The 17,515-nt window shown below is 37.2% G+C and overlaps 1 protein-coding gene across 1 annotated transcript; it reads left to right on the top strand.

Annotated features, from left to right (window-relative positions):
- The first annotated feature begins 9 nt into the window (after positions 1 to 9).
- ATG3 (autophagy 3 (APG3)) lies at positions 10 to 15,820 on the top strand. The gene is made up of 10 exons (XM_010260535.3): positions 10 to 348; positions 763 to 833; positions 1,359 to 1,475; positions 1,553 to 1,719; positions 3,146 to 3,231; positions 4,855 to 4,906; positions 10,819 to 10,884; positions 13,606 to 13,733; positions 13,902 to 14,004; positions 15,585 to 15,820. Exons 1-9 carry the CDS (start codon positions 188 to 190, stop codon positions 13,996 to 13,998), a joined length of 945 nt encoding a protein of 314 aa, XP_010258837.1. The 5' UTR covers positions 10 to 187; the 3' UTR covers positions 13,999 to 14,004; positions 15,585 to 15,820.
- The last annotated feature ends 1,695 nt before the right edge of the window (positions 15,821 to 17,515 follow it).

Here is a 17,515-nt window from a genome sequence, read left to right as displayed (position 1 = left end):
AAAGGCATTCACGCTTCGGAACTTCCGAGTTTAAGCTTCAAGCTATCACCGAGATTGGCACTAATTTTGCGTGTTAACTGTTAAGTCGTCGCTTTAATCTACAAATTCTTCTTCAAAACTATCGATTCGAACTCCTTGTTGAGCGTTTTCTGGAAGTTTAACCCCTCAAAATTATTTCTTTGGAGCGATGGTTCTATCGCAGAAGATTCATGAAGCCTTCAAAGGGACCGTCGAGAGGATTACAGGGCCTCGTACGGTCTCCGCATTCAAGGAGAAAGGTGTTCTTAGCGTCAGCGAATTCATTCTCGCTGGCGATAATCTCGTCTCCAAATGCCCTACCTGGTCTTGGTAAATTTCCTGTCTTATCTCTCTTGATTTGATTTCGTGGGTTTTGATTGTCTGTTCCTTGTTCAGTTTCCTTAATTTTTTTCCTTGATTGGAACAACGTTTTTCTCCCCCTTAGAATCGTTGGGTTTTGATTGCTGTTTGTTGGTTTTGACTGTTGACTTGAGATGCTTTATTGGTCTGGAAAATTGAATGGCAAGAACTTGAGATTGGGATCAAAATTTTCTCTAAGTTTGCTTAACTGATCAATAACCATGTCCTGTCTATTTTCTTTGTTGTTTCAACTTTCAAGGATTTTATCTGAAATTCATTTAGTTACCGTGTTTTCCTTAACTAATCTAGTTTGGGTTACTTGTGTTATGTTCTGTTATTTATTTATTTTTCTAATCCACTCACTGGTTAGTTATCATGCATCAGGGAATCTGGGGAGCCGAGCAAACGCAAGTCCTACTTACCCCCTGATAAGCAGTATTTAATCACTAGAAATGGTATTGAATCTTCTCTGCTATTTTACCCCTTTGTTTTAGTTTCGGTGTTTGGAACCTTTATATATTTTGTTAAGGGCTCTCCTGGCTTCATTTCATCAAGATTGCCTTGAGCAATGATAAAGGCCAATGCAACATATTATGTTTTAGTTTTTGGTTTTTGCCTTACTTTTCTTTCTAGCTTAAGATGTCCGTTCATGTTTATTTTTGAGCCTGAAAAGAAAAAATAGTTGAAGTTTGGTGATCTGTCACTTACCATTGGTAGTGGTACAGTGGGCCCGTCTGTTTTGGTCATTGTGTTTCTGAATGTACACTTCATATGCTGTTAAGGTTTTATCTGCTGTTAGTTCACGTAGGTTACTGTCGTTGTGGATGGGAAAAGAGTGTAGTTTGTAGCCGGTAATAGCTTTCTCTCATTCTCCCTTCATGATATGAATATTCTTGTCATCCAGCAGTTGTTTCTTTTGGTTTCCTTGAAAACATTGGAGATGAAAATCTTTCCTGACAAGCAGTGGGTTTCCTTTGCAGTGCCTTGTTTACGAAGGGCAGCATCTGTGGAAGAAGAATATGAAGCTGCAGGAGGGGAAGTACTTCTTGATAATGAAGATAATGATGGTTGGCTAGCAACTCATGGGAAACCAAAGGGTATGCTACTTTGTTAAGCTAGACATAAAGGAGTAGAAGTATGTCTGAAGTCTTGAATGACCTTCTATTTTCTCCAGAAACCAAGTGTGACGAGGAGGAAAATTTACCTTCCATGGAGATCTTAGAGATCAGCAAGAACAAAACTATTCATTCAATCCCCTCATATTTTGGTGGTAAAGAGGAAGAAGATATTCCAGATATGGAAGAGTATGAAGATCCTGATAACCTTATTGAGACAGATGCTGTAAGTTAGTCATTGGTGCTATTCTTGACGAGAACCTTCAACTAAATGAGAAAGATTTAATAACTTCTACGCAACTCTTGGATTTGTAGCAAATAAGACTTCATACATGAAGCCTTAAATTCTATTAGATAGTTTATTTATTCACTATAATCCTGACAGCAAATCTGATAGCATGTGACTTTTATTCTTGCTTAAAATTGAATGACTTCATATATGTTGAACTAAAGGATCATCTACACAATTGTCAATTCAATAAATCCTTATCCTGAGTTCCTAGCTATCTGGGTTAATCTACCTTTCTACTCTAGATGGACCATGAAAATATTACCGGTCAAGAAGTTCATTGATGGCTTGAAGGTTTTGTCCGTTACTAGAGCATTCTTTAGAATGCTGTTATAGGGATATTTCCCAGCATAGGAAATCATAAATTGTAACTTTACGTTGAATTTGATTCTCTTTATAAATATTAGCACTAGGAAAAGTAGGTTGTATGATATTGAGGAGGGAATGTGTCTATGCCCTTTGTTCTACACCACTTTCCACAGCTTTCTTTCTTCCTAACCATCTTATAGTGTTTACTTTTGGTGGTTTGTCTTTGTTTGCCTTTTGCATCGATTTGAGGCTTTGCATGTAATGATAGATATACTGATATAACAAAAAACAAAGCATTAGTTCTTTTTATGCTGACAAACTGTCGGTATTATGATAGATCCTCTATACTTGTGGGATCAATCAACCTTTAATTGAGAGTCCAATAATATATCTGTTGATTGGAATTTTCTCTTTAATCCTCCATTTCTCACAATTGTACATTACCAAAATACCAATAAAAGAAGATTCGACTTTACATAAATACCATTACCAACCCTTGTCTATTCCTGGATTAGTCTTCTTTTCTGTTTTTATTTTTCTGATCATGGTAGAATTAGTTTACTTAGTCTAAGAGCTGGTGGTTTTGCAATTTTCTTTTTTCCTTTTTGTATAATCAGTCAATTGAAGCTGGAGGTACAAGTTCAGGCATGAATTAATAGTTAGGTTTTGAATTCAAATTGCATTGAGCTGGGCTGTTCATTTTTTTTTATTATTTTTTGAAAGGTAATTCAACAAATGTTTGACCCTGGTCCAGCCTACTTTACCCCCTATTGGATCTTGTAAATGTTAATAGAGATCAAACTTTCCCGGTTAGTCAATGGCTCACATTCTTCTATCCCATTTCTGATTGTAGACTCATATTGATGGTTGAAATGGATTTATCTTTCTCTCTCTCTATTGTGAAGCATCTAGTTTTTTCCTTTTCTCCCTTTCTGTTAGGTGTGCTAACCGCAATTTTCAGCCATCCTCTTCTTTGTTTTTATTTTAATGAATTTCACACATTCCTTCATTAACAATCCCTTTCAATACTTATGGTATACTTCTAAAAATTCAGGCAACACTTCAATCTACATATCTTGTGGCTCATGAACCTGATGATGACAATATTCTCCGAACTCGAACATATGATGTTAGCATCACGTAAGTAATTGTTTCCTTTGATAATAAGCATGCTCCCTCTCTACAATAGGGTTTAGTGTTTTTATATGATTATAACTTTCTTATAATTTTTCATGAACTTCATTTATGGTTTCCCTCAGTCAGTGAACGCTGATATGGTGCATAGCTGGCATTGGGGCTATATGACTGTTTCTTGATATGTATTTTCATTTTTGATCTTCTTAATGTTTATATGAATGACCGCATTATCAAACTTTGATTATAAGGTTTCATTCTCTCCTCCTGCCTTTGATATTTGATTAAGCAGTTAATTTGAATATGGCTAAGCTATCATTTTTCTTGAAGTTTGTGAATCGTTTAGTTTACAATGTTATCATTTACTGAATGTGAAATTTGATGCTTAATCTTTTGAGGAGCAGATGGGGTTATGCTATATCAAATTCAAAGCAAATAAGGACATTCATCTAATAAACTTGATTACATCAATGTTGTGTAATTACATGTGAATTATAAACTATAAAACTACAAATTAAATCAGTTAATGATTAAATGACAACTTTCACCTGATTTTCAGAAAATAACTAGTTTCTTGAATAACCTCCTTGGTTGAAAAGAAATACACATATGTACAGGGATCAAGACCCTAATTTTTAGCTCTACATGCTCCTTCCAAGTACCAAGTCAAAATTGGGTTGCTTACTTAGGTCTCTCTTGGTTGGGGGGGAGATTGGTTTTGAGTACTTTTATTTCATGTTTTGGAAGCTATAGTACTTCGATACTTATACATGCCAAGCATACTGGTGTCGTACTTGTACATGATATGACACTGGATACTGCATGGGTACTTGTATATCTGCTTTAAAGCTGTACTTTATAGCATTGAAAGATTGAAAATATATAAATTGGTATGTTTTTACAGATTGAACTATAAAAGAATCTTTACATGTTAGAAGTTTAATTAAATTTGGCAAGAGGTAAGTCTTGAGAAATGACATTTAGATATAAAAGTATGATATAAGCATATTACATGGTACGGTGCATCTTGGGCAAGGTTAGCCAGAACCCCCCCCATCACACAAACACACACACACACAAAAAAAAAAACCCTAAATAGATAATTCTAAGTCTAAATGAGAAGATTTTTTTCCTAAAAGAAAAAACATGAAGAAATTGGGCCAACCTAATCCCAACCCAACCCTATGGGGGGCCGTTGGTAATTGAACAACTTGGGTTGGGTTAGGGTAGATCTCAACTGGACCTGACTTGCAATATCCGTGTCTGGGTTTTAGGAAATTGAGAGTTGTATGGCCATTTCCTGTATCAGTGTTTGTATCTATATCTGGGCATTATATTTTGGAAGGAAAATGGATGTGAGGCTATTGTGTGTATTGCACTTAGCTACTCACAGAAATGTTGATGGTGATGTCCACTGATCAGCCAAGTTAATAATATTGGCACTCCTGGAGCTAGAGTTTATGAAAATTCATGTTTATCACCAAAGTTTACATACTGTTTCTTAAAAAGCCTGCATGCATGGAAATATTAGATGTTCTTACGATCTTCTAGCATTACTAAAACACCTCCCGTTCTCATTTCATTGCATTGCCATGGATTGTGACTTCTCTTCTTATTATCCTTTTCCAGGTATGATAAGTATTATCAAACTCCACGTGTTTGGCTTACTGGATATGATGAGGTTGGTGTCCACCTTAATTTTGCTTATTATTATAGTTTTGGCATCCATTGGAGAATATGGAAATGGTAAACTCTAAGTCTGTTAAGTGTGGGAACAGGGGTTCAAGTCTGAGAACAGCCACTTTGTGTGAAAAAATGCTAATGGTTAGGTATGTATTCAGCCTAGGGGTGATCATGGGCTGGACCCAGGCCAGTCTGGGATTCTGGGCCTATAACTTTAACGATAAAATATTAAATATATAGCATAAAGCATTAAGCATTATAATATAAATATAAAAATAACATTTTTGATAGATTAAATCATTAAATATATAAATAATATAGAATACAAAATGTTCATGGGCAAAATGGAGGAAAAATTATGATGCTGGAAAGACATGACACTGGAAGAGCTGTGACCAATCAAATGCCCTTGTGAATTTTGATATACTGCAGTTGGTTACCGCCTTTATGATACTGGTTGATTGGTTACAAGTTTTTCTAGTATCACGTCTTTCTGGTAACTGATATCATAGTTGAACCTCAAAATGCAATGTAGTGGCAGCAATTTATCATCTATGAATAACTAAGAGTTGATCCTTAAGATTGATCTTGTATAACCTAGAAATGTCAGCTTCTCCATTGGCTTTCTCTTTGCATCTGCCTGAACCATAGTTCTTGGGAATATTGCATGCTAGGAATATAGACTTGTCTTCAGTAACAATGCCCTAATTTTGGCAGACCTGAATCTAAATGATCCATATATCTGTTTATCAAGCTGGGTGATCTAAAAATGGAGAGTTACATCATTAAGAACTTCCATAGAACATTCAATACACATTCCCATCACAACCACGAGAACTAATTGCACTGGTTGATTCTCTTCCAGCTAAGTCTTTGGCAGGCAAACCACCAAAATGTTCTTTCAACTCCCCTGTTGCCATTACTTGAGTAGAAATCTGTTGAAATAAAAAATATGAAAGAAAAGTGTGTTTTCTTGAAGAGAGAAGGAAGAGAGAAGAAGAAGAAGAGAAGAAGAGATCTTGAGAAGAAAGAGAGCAATAATCTGGCGGCCCCCTTCTTATTATTTATATTAAAAATATAAGACAAGTACAAACACTACTATGTCCTTATAGGGTGGCAAAACATAAAACAGCATGTAAAGGACTCAAAAAACTAATAAAATTTGGACTCACATAACTGCTGTGGTCCCCACTTCCTATCTAACAACTAACATAACACAACTACTCTTAAAACAACACAAAACTAACTAATCTTCAACACTCCCCCTCAAATTGGGACTTGGGAGTAAATGTCACACATTCCCAACTTGCGTAGATCATGTTCAAGTTTGTTCTTTGCAGCCCCTTTAGTGAGAACATCAGCCAACTGCAACTCTGAAGAGACATAAAACAAGCAAACTTCTCCAGTTGTTACCCTCTCTTTTATGAAGTGCATATCAACTTCAATGTGTTTTGTCCTGCCATGCTGAATTGGATTGTGGGTAATATTGATTGTTGCCTGATTGTCACAGTACAACATCATAGGGTCCTTTGCTTTCATCCCTATCTCACTCAATAGGGATCTAACCCAAAGTAGTTCTAAGACACCATGAGCCATGGATCGATACTCAGCCTCTGCACTTGACCTAACTACAACTGCTTGCTTCTTACTCTTCCATGAGATCAAGTTTCCACCTGCAAAGGTACATACTCTTGATGTAGATCTCCTGTTATCTAAACACTCTGCCCAGTTTGCACCTATATAGGGTTCCAACTTCAGATTTTCATGGTTTGAGAAAAGAATGCCTCTACTGGGATGCTTCTTCAGGTATGCAAGTATTCTCTCAATAGCTTCTCAGTGCTGAACCCGAGGTGCATGCATGTACTAACTCACAACATCGACGAGATAGGAAATATCTGGTCGTGTCATATACAAATATAATAGTTAGCCCACCATTCTTTGATATCTCCCCACATCTTTTACCAACTCACCATCCATAGCATTAATTATATGATTTGGATCAATAGGGGTGTCGGTTGGTTTGGTTTTCAACTTCCCAGTCTCTCGCAGTAGGTCAAGTACATACTTTCTTTGAGAAATGAAGATCCCATGCTTGGATCTTGCAACCTCAATCCCTAGGAAGTATTTGAACTCACCAAGATCTTTGATCTCAAATTCTTGCTGCAATAATTTTTTGAGAGCATCAATCTCCTCCAAATCATCCACATATACAATTAGAATTGAGACAAGAGCATCTCTCCTCTTCATAAAGAGGGTGTAATCAGACTGGGTTTGTGTGTGCCCAAAACGGATGAGCACCCCTCTGAACCTGTCAAACCAAGCCCTAGGTGACTGTTTCCGGCCATACAATGATTTTCTGAGTTTGCACACCTTTCCTTTACCAACATTTTTATAAAAACCTACTGGAATGTCCATATATACCTCCTCCTATAAATCACCATTGAAGGATACATTTTTAACATCAAGCTGAAACAAGGGCCATGAGTAGGTGACTGCTAGAGACAAAAGAATACGAACTAAACTCATCTTAGCCACTGGAGCAAATGTTTCCATATAATCAATGCCATAGGTCTGAGTATACCCTTTTGCAACCAACCTTGCCTTGTATTTCTCTATCCTGTCGTCGGCCCTGTACTTTACAGTGAACACCCGTCTACATCCGTCTGTCTCCTTGTCTGGAGGAAGATCAATTTTTTTTGATAAATAACATCAATTTCATTAAAATAATGAATAAATACAAGAAGATCCCCTTAGAGGCCTAAGGAGTAGCCTTTCCAAACAGCAAATACACAAACTACAACAGAGAATATTTCCCAAGTTTGGTAGAGGGGATAGGAGGAAGGGCCTAAAATGAGGAGATTATGGCCTTTTCATGGGTTTTTTGCTATTTTGTCTTGATGAAAATTATTAGCTGGAATGTAAGAGGGTTAGGGAGTGCAAGAAAGAGAAGGGTGATCAAAGACCTACTTCGAAGGGAAAAACCCGATATTGTGCTGTTACAAGAATCCAAAATGATGGAATTAGATGGGAGATGGGTGAGGAGTTTTTGGAGGTCTAGAGGTTTAGGTTGGAGCTCGTCTCCTTCTTGGGAAGCCTCGTGGGGGATCGTAACACTGTGAAGGGAGGATATGGTGGAAGTAGTGGAAGAATTGATAGGCAGATTCTCAGTTTCCATTAAGTGTAAGAATGTAGAGGATGGGTGTGTATGGGTCTTAACCAATGTTTATGGCCCTAATTCCTATAGAGAGAGGAATGAGATGTGGGAGGAACTATATGCAATCAAGGGGCTATGGGATGGCCCTTGGTGCCTGGGCGGGGATTTTAATGTCATTAGATTCTCTGATGAAACCAGTAATCCCCAACAGGTAATTACAACAAGCATGAGGAAATTTAATGGTTTTATTAAAGAATGTGAACTGAAGGAAATACCTCTGCTGCAAGCCAGTTACACTTGGTTTGACCTTCAGGAAACTCCTTTGTGTTGGCAGGTTCTTATTTAACCTTGCCTGGGAGAATAGTTTGGAAAACTTGGTTGCTAGAGCGTTACCTAGGGTCACCTCCGATCACTGTCCTATCCAGATAGGTACTGAGTTTTTTCCTATAGGACCCAAACCTTTTAGATTTGAAAATATGTGGCTTACCCATCCACATTTTGTGAAAAAAGTGAAGGAGATGGGTTTTCTTGAGTTTTCCCACCGGGGTCACACTGTTTTGGTGCGACCCCAAATCCACAATTTTGGGATCTGGCATCCCATCTTTTCTCATCCCATCCCCCTCTTTCCCTCAAAACAAATATGAGAAAAGGGAATATTTTTGGAATATTCCCTTTTTCTCATCCTCATGCCAAAGGGTTTTCAGCATGGAGAAATACATGGCAAGGGGTTTGTCTCCCTGTTTTATACTAATCACCTAATTCCTTAGCTGATAGGCTCTGGCTTATGTTTCTGAGAATAGGTTTCAGTCACTCCATCCCAAATCTCCTTTGCAGTATTAGCCCTTAGAAAACTTTTGCCAATGTGAGGTAGCATAGAATTACACAGCCAAGACATCACCATGTTATTCTCCTGTACCCATCGAGAGGAATCTATATTTGGTTTCCTCTCCTCCCCAGTGATGTACCCTAATTTCCCACGGGCACCAATGGCCATCTTGGCTGATTGTGCCCATTCTAAATAATTTGTACTATCAAGTTTTATTGTAGTAATGATTCCAGACCCAAAAATATCACTACCACCTCCAACGCCCAGTCCCATGGTACCAGTTGATTTCAGCTCGATACTCCAACTCTCCATCTTGCTTCAAACAGTTCAACAGTCCGAAAGAAAAAGGTTGAGAGCCTCCAAGAACAATTTAAAACCACACACACAGGAACAAACCCTTATGGGAAAAGAAAACCCTAATAAGAGAGAATTCTCTCTCCTCCCACATCTCCCAACAGAGAAAGAGTGAATCGCCCACTCCAAAGGCCCAGAAAGGTCCAAAAAACTAACCGCCCCCTATAGAAAAATAAAAGAAATCCAACGATACCTGTGCACCCAAGATCAGATAAAAAACAAAGAGTCCAATTTTTCTAGGACTGTTCCCCGTACTCCAGTTCTTCCTGATTTTGATGCCAAAACGTAGATCACCTTCCCGATGACTAGATCTCACCAAAAAAATCCAAGAATTGGGCAATTTATAGCAGATCGATCAGCCCTTTGTTACTTCATGCAGTCGGCCGATTTAGGGCTTAATGAGAATGCTTCAAGAACCCTAGCCGAAGCTCTGATACCAAGTAGAAATCTGCTGAAATAAAAAATATGAAAGAAAAAGAGTGTTTTCTTGAAGAGAGAAGGAAGAGAGAAGAAGAAGAAGAGAAGAAGAGATCTTGAGAAGAAAGAGAGCATTAATCTGGCCGCCCCCTTCACTTATTATTTATATTAAAAATATAAGAGTACAAAGACTACTATGCCCTTATAGGGCAGCAAAACATAAAACAACATGTAAAGGACTCAAAAGACTAATAAAATTTGGACTCACATAACTGCTGTGGTCCCCACTTCCTATCTAACAACTAACATAATACAACTACTCTTTAAACAACACAAAGCTAACTAATCTTCAACAACTTGCACAAAATATAAAAGGGAAATGTCAAATCTAGGAAATATAAGATTTGCGGCAGGGATGTCTATTCTCTTAAACCCAAATAGCATTAAAAGCTCTCAATTCCAAAGCTTTCACAATGGCGGCCTCCCAAGTTCCTAGGTTTAGGGTTTGTAAATTAGTTTTGTGTAGATTAAATGATCACCCCTAATTTCAGCCCACCCTTCCCATGACCATTGATAATAGCTGGGACCAACATTGGTAATGACTTTAGTAGTGTTAGATGACAATGACATTTGATTTATTACTTTGCTATAGACATGGTATGGCATGCAAATTCTGTAGTATGGGTTACTTACGCAGAAGAGTTGTGCTAGGTTGGTGGCCTATTGCAGTCAAAATTTGGTTTTCTGGTTCACTTCTGTGAATTCACTTAATAAGCATTACATGTTATGGAAAGTTATTATTTGTGTACAGATAAGAAGAAATTAATGAGTTCTCTTGCCAAGGTAATTTTGTAGGGAAGTCAATGATTGCATTTTCCTCCAAAAACTTGAGCATATTCCTATTTGGACAGAGCAAGAGCCTATGCAAGTCCTATTTCATATGATATTAAAATAAGGAACTATTTAAGTTTCTGAAGGTCGATTTTTCGGGGTTTTAAATACCTTGACCAGGAGGGAAACATTGGCTTCCTGTACTTAATTTCTCTATAATACTGATCTTATGTTTTGTTTGTAATTTTGTTTTTCGATTTCCATATGTGATTGCTAGAATTGGCATTCATTTATAAGAATACTTTTTTTTGTTATTTTTTTTTTTCAGTCAAGGATGCTCTTACAACCAGAGCTTGTACTTGAAGATGTTAGTCAAGACCATGCCCACAAAACAGTAAGCTATTTCTGCCTAATGGTTTGACTTATTGCATGAGTCCCTTTAGCATTCTGATTGATGGTTCCTTTTCATGGAAAGTTTGTTTCTGAACTTGTTAAAATTTGGGCTTCTATGTGTAATCCATATAATCCACAACCCCTGTGTTTATTGAAAGGCACTCCCTTTAGTTTCTCTGTCTTGTATGTCTTATGTTTTGATTATATTTTGCTTTATTGGACATCCAAAATGGTAAAATAGTTAAGCATATGAACTCATAATAGGAAAGAGAAAGCAAGAAGCTTTCCTAGAAGTGGGAGGAGAGGAATGCCAGTTTGTGCAAAATTTGCTAAAGCTTAGGTTCAATCCAGTCTCTGCCTCCCAACACCCCAGATAGCAGGGACCATCATAGGATAATGACCCTTATGGGAGGTGAGGAATATAAATTTTTCTTGGGAAATGACTAGAACACTGTTGAGTTACTAAGAGTCACCTGTTCGCTGTGCATGGGGATGACTAGAACACTGTAGGTAGGGTTGTATTACAGTTGTAAACTGTCTGTATCCATTTATCCTAATTTAAATCCAATCTGATTTATGACCCAAATTCAATAATCGGAATATATCCATCTCAAGTCTCTTACGAGTTATTCATTTGTTTATTTGTATCCCTACCCAAAGAGTCACCTGTTGGCTATGCACTAAGGATGCGTTCAGAGACTAACTCATCGATGACATGATTAGGGAAGATACCCATGGCAAACTCATCTACATCGAAGGAAGATATACAGTCAAGAATGGTCTCAATGACTTCAAAGAGTAGTGTTGATGGGTATTCCCTAGGAAACTGATGGATAGCAGGAAGGAGAAAGTTCTATTAGTTAGCAATGGTTAACTAGTAGGGTGTGAGAAATACTTCAGATCTAATATAGGAGGGAATGGGAAATGGTAGGGTTTTTTGTCTTAATTCAGAATAAAATGGAGAAGCAAAGGTGAAGAAAGGTCATACCTTTAGAGAGATATAGATAGCAAAGACGGAGAAAGATCACACGTTACCTGTAGGTAGCTTGAAAACAAAGTTTTGATCAGTATTTTAAAAGGCATGGGAGGCGTATGCCTGGAGGTGGGCGTCCTGGTGAGGCACCCCCAAAATGCCCTGAGGCGTATGCTAGAGGCATTGATACCTGAGGTGTATGCCTCATATGCCTTTTTCATGAGGCATGCTAGAGGCGTATGCCTCATGTGCCTCACACACACCTCATGCAAAAAGACAGGAAAAAAAAAAAGAAAAAAAGAAAGAAAAAAGAAAAGAAGAAAGAGAAGAAAAAAAGTGAAAAGAATGAAAAGAAAAATGAGATGCTCCTTCCTCTTCTTCCTCATCCCCTTCCTCTCAAGGAGGCTTTATGCGCCTCCTTGTTTCCAGGAATCTTACACCTCTTACGTTCTGAACTGCACCTCACACCTCTAGGTATTGGAATGCCTTGCATCACACCCCTGCATTTTAAAACATTGGTTTTGGTTCCATTATTTCATTTATTGAAATTCAATGCTTTGGATCTTTTACAGACTCCTATTTAAACTCAAAAACTGGTAAGAAACGGTAAAATGGCCGTAACTCTCTTAAAATATGTTTGAGTTACAAGATATTGGTCTCATTGGATTGGTAGCTAAATAACCTATCTAATAACACCCAAGCATACAGACAAGTTTTGTCAGGCCAAAAGAAAGTGATGTTATTTCAATTTCAACTTTTCAAAACTGTAGTAAGACTCTTTGAAAAAAAAACCTCTAATATGACTTTTTGAACTAATTTGATCCTTTAGGGCAATTAGTCCTATGATCTTATCCATACAGTACTACTAAAGTCAAATTGTGAAATTGCCACTGGTAGGGTAAAACCCTTGGACCCTGGAGCCAGCCTGGGTGGGGATCAGTTCCAATAATTTGGAACCAGACCCTATAACAAATTGGGTTTGAGGTCGGTTCCATTTGGTTCCAGGAAGACCTACCCATTTTCTCACCCCTACTTGCCTTATTTAGTATGTGTTTTGTACAATATTTATTTTGGAAAACAAGAAAAATGGTTGAAAAACACTTTTTGATGTTTCTTGGCAGCTTGGTGTTATTAAACGTCATTAGGCATCACATAAGCTGAATATTGAAAAAATGTATTGGCGTTGGGAGAAACATTAAAAAGAGGCTTTTTCCAACAGATGGCTTTCACACAAATAGAAACAGGTTTATTTGATAAATGATTTAATCAAACAACACTTCAGGGGAAATGCCTATGTGACAAGCTAACACATAGGTGATTGTATTCTCTATCATATTTTTATTATCAACAAAGTTCTTTTCATCTTGTTAACAATCAAGAAAAAGTAAAAAAGAAAAAGAAATAGAGGAATTAGTGATTGGGCCGTACTTCCCTATATCTGATTTTATTTATTTTTGGTAACATATCTGGCTTCATTGAACTTGGTGCATCACTGATATGTCGTATCATCGTACTCTCAATTACTCGTTGATGTGAAATTAGTTTTAGTTGTATATCTGTTTGCGCTTATATGAATATTGGAATTACTAGTGAAAAAGGAGTTATAACTTGCATTTTATTGCACCATTTCTGGACAAACATGATATCTTTTTAATTCTTCATTTCTGGGACTGAGGTTATTCTAACTGAATGTGGCCCAAAATTTATGTATCAGTGTAATATTTTTTATTAAAAGAATTTTCACTGCAGGTGACCATTGAGGACCATCCTCATTTGCCAGGGAAGCATGCATCTGTACATCCATGTAGGCATGGTGCTGTGATGAAAAAGATCATTGATGTTCTAATGTCACGAGGAGTTGAACCACAAGTTGACAAGTAATTTTCTTTCTCTGCCACCTACTTCCAAAATTCAGAAACTGTTTTTGCCCACAGAATTTAGTTCTTCATGTTGTGATGCATGTGATTTAGATGTAATTTTTTTTATTTGTTGCATGACTTTGAATTTTCTTTCTGTTTTTTGAATTTCTATTTCTACTTTTATAGGTACTTGTTCTTGTTCTTGAAATTTGTGGCCTCTGTAATTCCTACTATTGAATATGATTATACAATGGACTTTGACATGGGTAGCTCCAGCAATTGATTTGAGGTAATGACATAAACCTATACAGGATCCTAATTTGTTCTTGGTCACTGCTTGATTTAGATATTCTAGATAGCATCTTCATTACTGGGGATTCTTGGTCCTTTTTGTCACAACCCTCTTATCTTTTATCATTAATTTCTGATTTGGGTAATTTTCTTTTTTCTGTTTTCTCTTTCTCTCTTGTTTCCTTTCTTGGGTCTCAAGTTGAAGTTGGAAGATAAGAAAGTTTGTCTTCCTCTTTGTAATTTTTATAGTGATAATTAATGAATTGTGTTATTGATAAAAAAAAAAAATTACAAATGTCTTACATATACCCACTTGTCTTACAATTACCCCTCCGGTCAAAACTCCACAAGTGACTCTTGATGACAGCTGCACAACGTCACAAGTAGGCCTAATATTTCACATATATGTTTTATCCTAATTCTCGAATACCAACTATGTCCCAATTTGTAGATTTCTAATTCTACCCCCACTCTTTCATGTTTAAAATATGATCAAAAGCCAAAAGAGTTTCAGCTTGTGTTTAGTCACTCTATATGATCTAAATGTCCTACATACGAGTAGGCTAAGGATGTAACCAGTGTTTAGAAAACTGGACTGGATTGGCCGGTTGGACTGGTTGAACCATGACCTGGGGCCCTGATTGGTTTGGTCACAGGACTCACCCCAATAACCGCATTTACTAAAAACCTGGTGAAAACCAGCTGACCAGTCGATTTAATCGAAAAATCAGTGAGCTGGTTCCGGTTTCATGAAACCGCTTGGGCCATTAAATACTCAAAATTTTAAAATGAGGTTAAGAAGACTTGAACCCATGACCTATTTTTGTATATTGCTTAATTACCACTAGTCCACCCCATTACTTGTGTTGTTTAGGCTCAGTTTGAAGTACAAATACATACAAAATAATACAAAATACAAAGTTTTGCGCTCTATGTATTTGTATTTATACTCCTTCCAAATGGAGCCTTAATGACTCTTTATTGTATATATTACTTTATTACACATATATGTTAAAGAAAATGTAAATTATGAGACTTAACCCTGGTCATTCTGAAGGAACTTTCCATCTATCCACCATATTTAAGTTTATATTAAAAATTGTAAAATATATTATATATAGTATTTATATAACCCGTAGTATATATACATATATGTCATGTCATCACAGTTTGACCTCCGGTTCAACCCTGGTTGAACCTCTAACCCATGAACCTCTCCCTTCTCTGGTTCTATGCTCGGTTTGGTATTCTGAACGTTGGATGTAACCATTATTCTGAAGTGTCAAAAACAATGTAGCAAAAAGGGCAATTTGGTTATTGAAAGGGTTTTGAGGGCAACACTCATATAGGCAAAGGTTAAAACTGTTATTATGAAAGCCTAAACATATCATTACCACATGCTAATTGACAAATGTACGATATCTGTAACTATTAGACTTTAATTAAGTGCAGGGTAATTTTAGAAACTTGGGGTGGGTTGTTATTATTGTTATTGTTGCTATTATTTTTATTAGAAACTTGGGGTGGGTTATTATTATTATTGTTGTTATTATTATGTTGGTTGTTTGTTTGAACCAGATGGAAGATGTGATGGTAGAGCCGTAGAGGAAGTGCTTATGCAGCTGCATCTCGTGTGGCCCTTCCAAATCAACCCCACACTCAAAACGTTCTTGTGCTTGTACATATGATCTCTACAAGATGATATATATAACTGAAATCCTTGTGGCATTGGTGACGATACAAACTCATTTAAAGCTGTTCAATCCCTGATTTCTTCTGTAACCACAGCATGCTGAATCCATTCAGTTTGTTCAGTGTGGAGTTGCTTAAATGAAATTAATTTAACGTAGGGTGTGTTTGGTTCATGGGAATAGGGGTCGGAATTGGAATGGTGCATTTTGATTCCAATGGAATCACAATCTGACTTCCATTCCTGGAAGAATAACATTCCCCCATTTGTGGGAATGGGAATGGTCCTTCCCTCTCCCTCCCATTGGAAATGAGAATCCATTCTAGTCGATTCTGATTTCAATTCCTGTCTGAACCAAACAGGTGGGGGAATAGATCATTCTGATTCTGATTCTGATTTCAACTGCAAACTAAACGGATCTTTGTTTCTTTGCACCATCATTCTCATCAAATAAAACAAGTTGTTTTATTGTGTCAAGGTTTCTGTGCCACAAGCCCTTTCCTGTAACTTTCTACTCAAAATGAATGGTCAATCTTGAGATAACTTTCTGTTGACCCTTCTGCAATGGTCCATCCATCAGAGCCTCTTAAGCTGGAGAATCAATTGTGGGATTCATGCAGTAGGATTTTGGATCTGCTCTCTACGATTAAGAAGGCTTCTCTTTTGTCCCTCGACAAACATGCAACGCTTAAAATGATTCAAGCGGGTGGATTCAGTTGCAGTTTGCTCATGGCACAGGCTCGTTCCAAGCAAGTCAGCAATTATCACCTATACACCTACATCAATATGATGGATTGAGAACACAACAAAAAGGAAGAGAAATGCGATGACCGGCCAGACGCTTGGAGGCTGTAATTCTGTTTTTTGCGCTACCTTACAGGAATACACCATGAAAATCGTTAGATCTACACATTCATTATGTAGATTTGCATAAAGATGGCAGATTGCATGAATTCCAGACCGCGAGCAGTGGTCTCTCACCGATGGTTGATAATGAACGAAAATAGCAATAAAAAAAAAGAGGAAGCATAAATGTTTTGGATCTGGTCTTACCTTGGCCGGAGATGGCATGAACTGTTGGTCAGAGATTCAACCGTTGACAGGGTATGGAGGCGGTGAGATGAAGAGGAGAGACCCAGAACTTTCAGCTCAATAATATTTTCCCATGTGTTTCTTTTCCTAGTTGGGTTGCATACTTGTACCATTTCAGTGCGACCCCACATACTTGAACTTGCATCCTACTCTTTGTCCAATCAAATCTCTTAACGGTCTTACCCACACTTACCACAGGACACTACAGCTGCACATCAGAAACATCTTTTCATGAATGGTAACATATAAATATCGTAAGATGTTTTCACTGTACAACTGTTAGTTCGTCTTTCTTGTTCCATCACACAATTCAGATGCAGGATGAATGAAATCTATGGAGAATATTCCCTATTTCTCATGCATCCCAGTCTTGGCAACCGCATGCACCCTTAATGTCATATTACTAATGGGACCAAACTAATGATGGTTTTGATTTTTCACCCACAATACGTGAATTGGAAATCTTTTCCCCTTGACATTGACCCGAACTGTACGATACAATTGCATTGGGAATTCTGAGGAGACTCAACTCAAATTACTTAAAAAAGAAGGTTTCTTGGGACCAAAGACGGAACACGTGGTAGTATGTCTGCCTTAACTTCTGTGCTCCATTAGCTTTTTGATAAATTACTAATTCAAGTAGGTAAGTGTTTCCCGGTAAATAGGCAGATAAATATATTTACTCATATTCTTTTATTTCTCAGGTAAACAAGACAATGACTATTTT

This window comes from Nelumbo nucifera, chromosome 6 (genome assembly GCF_055504915.1).
Source record: "Nelumbo nucifera cultivar China Antique chromosome 6, China Antique-T2T, whole genome shotgun sequence".
NCBI classification, from domain to species: Eukaryota; Viridiplantae; Streptophyta; class Magnoliopsida; order Proteales; family Nelumbonaceae; genus Nelumbo; species Nelumbo nucifera.
The sequence above is the reverse complement of the archived record's forward strand: the minus strand, read 5'-3'. Positions and strand labels throughout refer to the sequence as shown.

Bases quoted from the DNA above. Each gene is read 5' to 3' on its own strand.
- ATG3 (XM_010260535.3), top strand. From the start codon at position 188: ATGGTTCTATCGCAGAAGATTCATGAAGCCTTCAAAGGGACCGTCGAG. The intron at 1,720-3,145 runs GTAAGTTAGTCA...CTAAAAATTCAG, and splicing joins ACCTTATTGAGACAGATGCT to GCAACACTTCAATCTACATA. The intron at 10,885-13,605 runs GTAAGCTATTTC...TTTTCACTGCAG, and splicing joins AAGACCATGCCCACAAAACA to GTGACCATTGAGGACCATCC.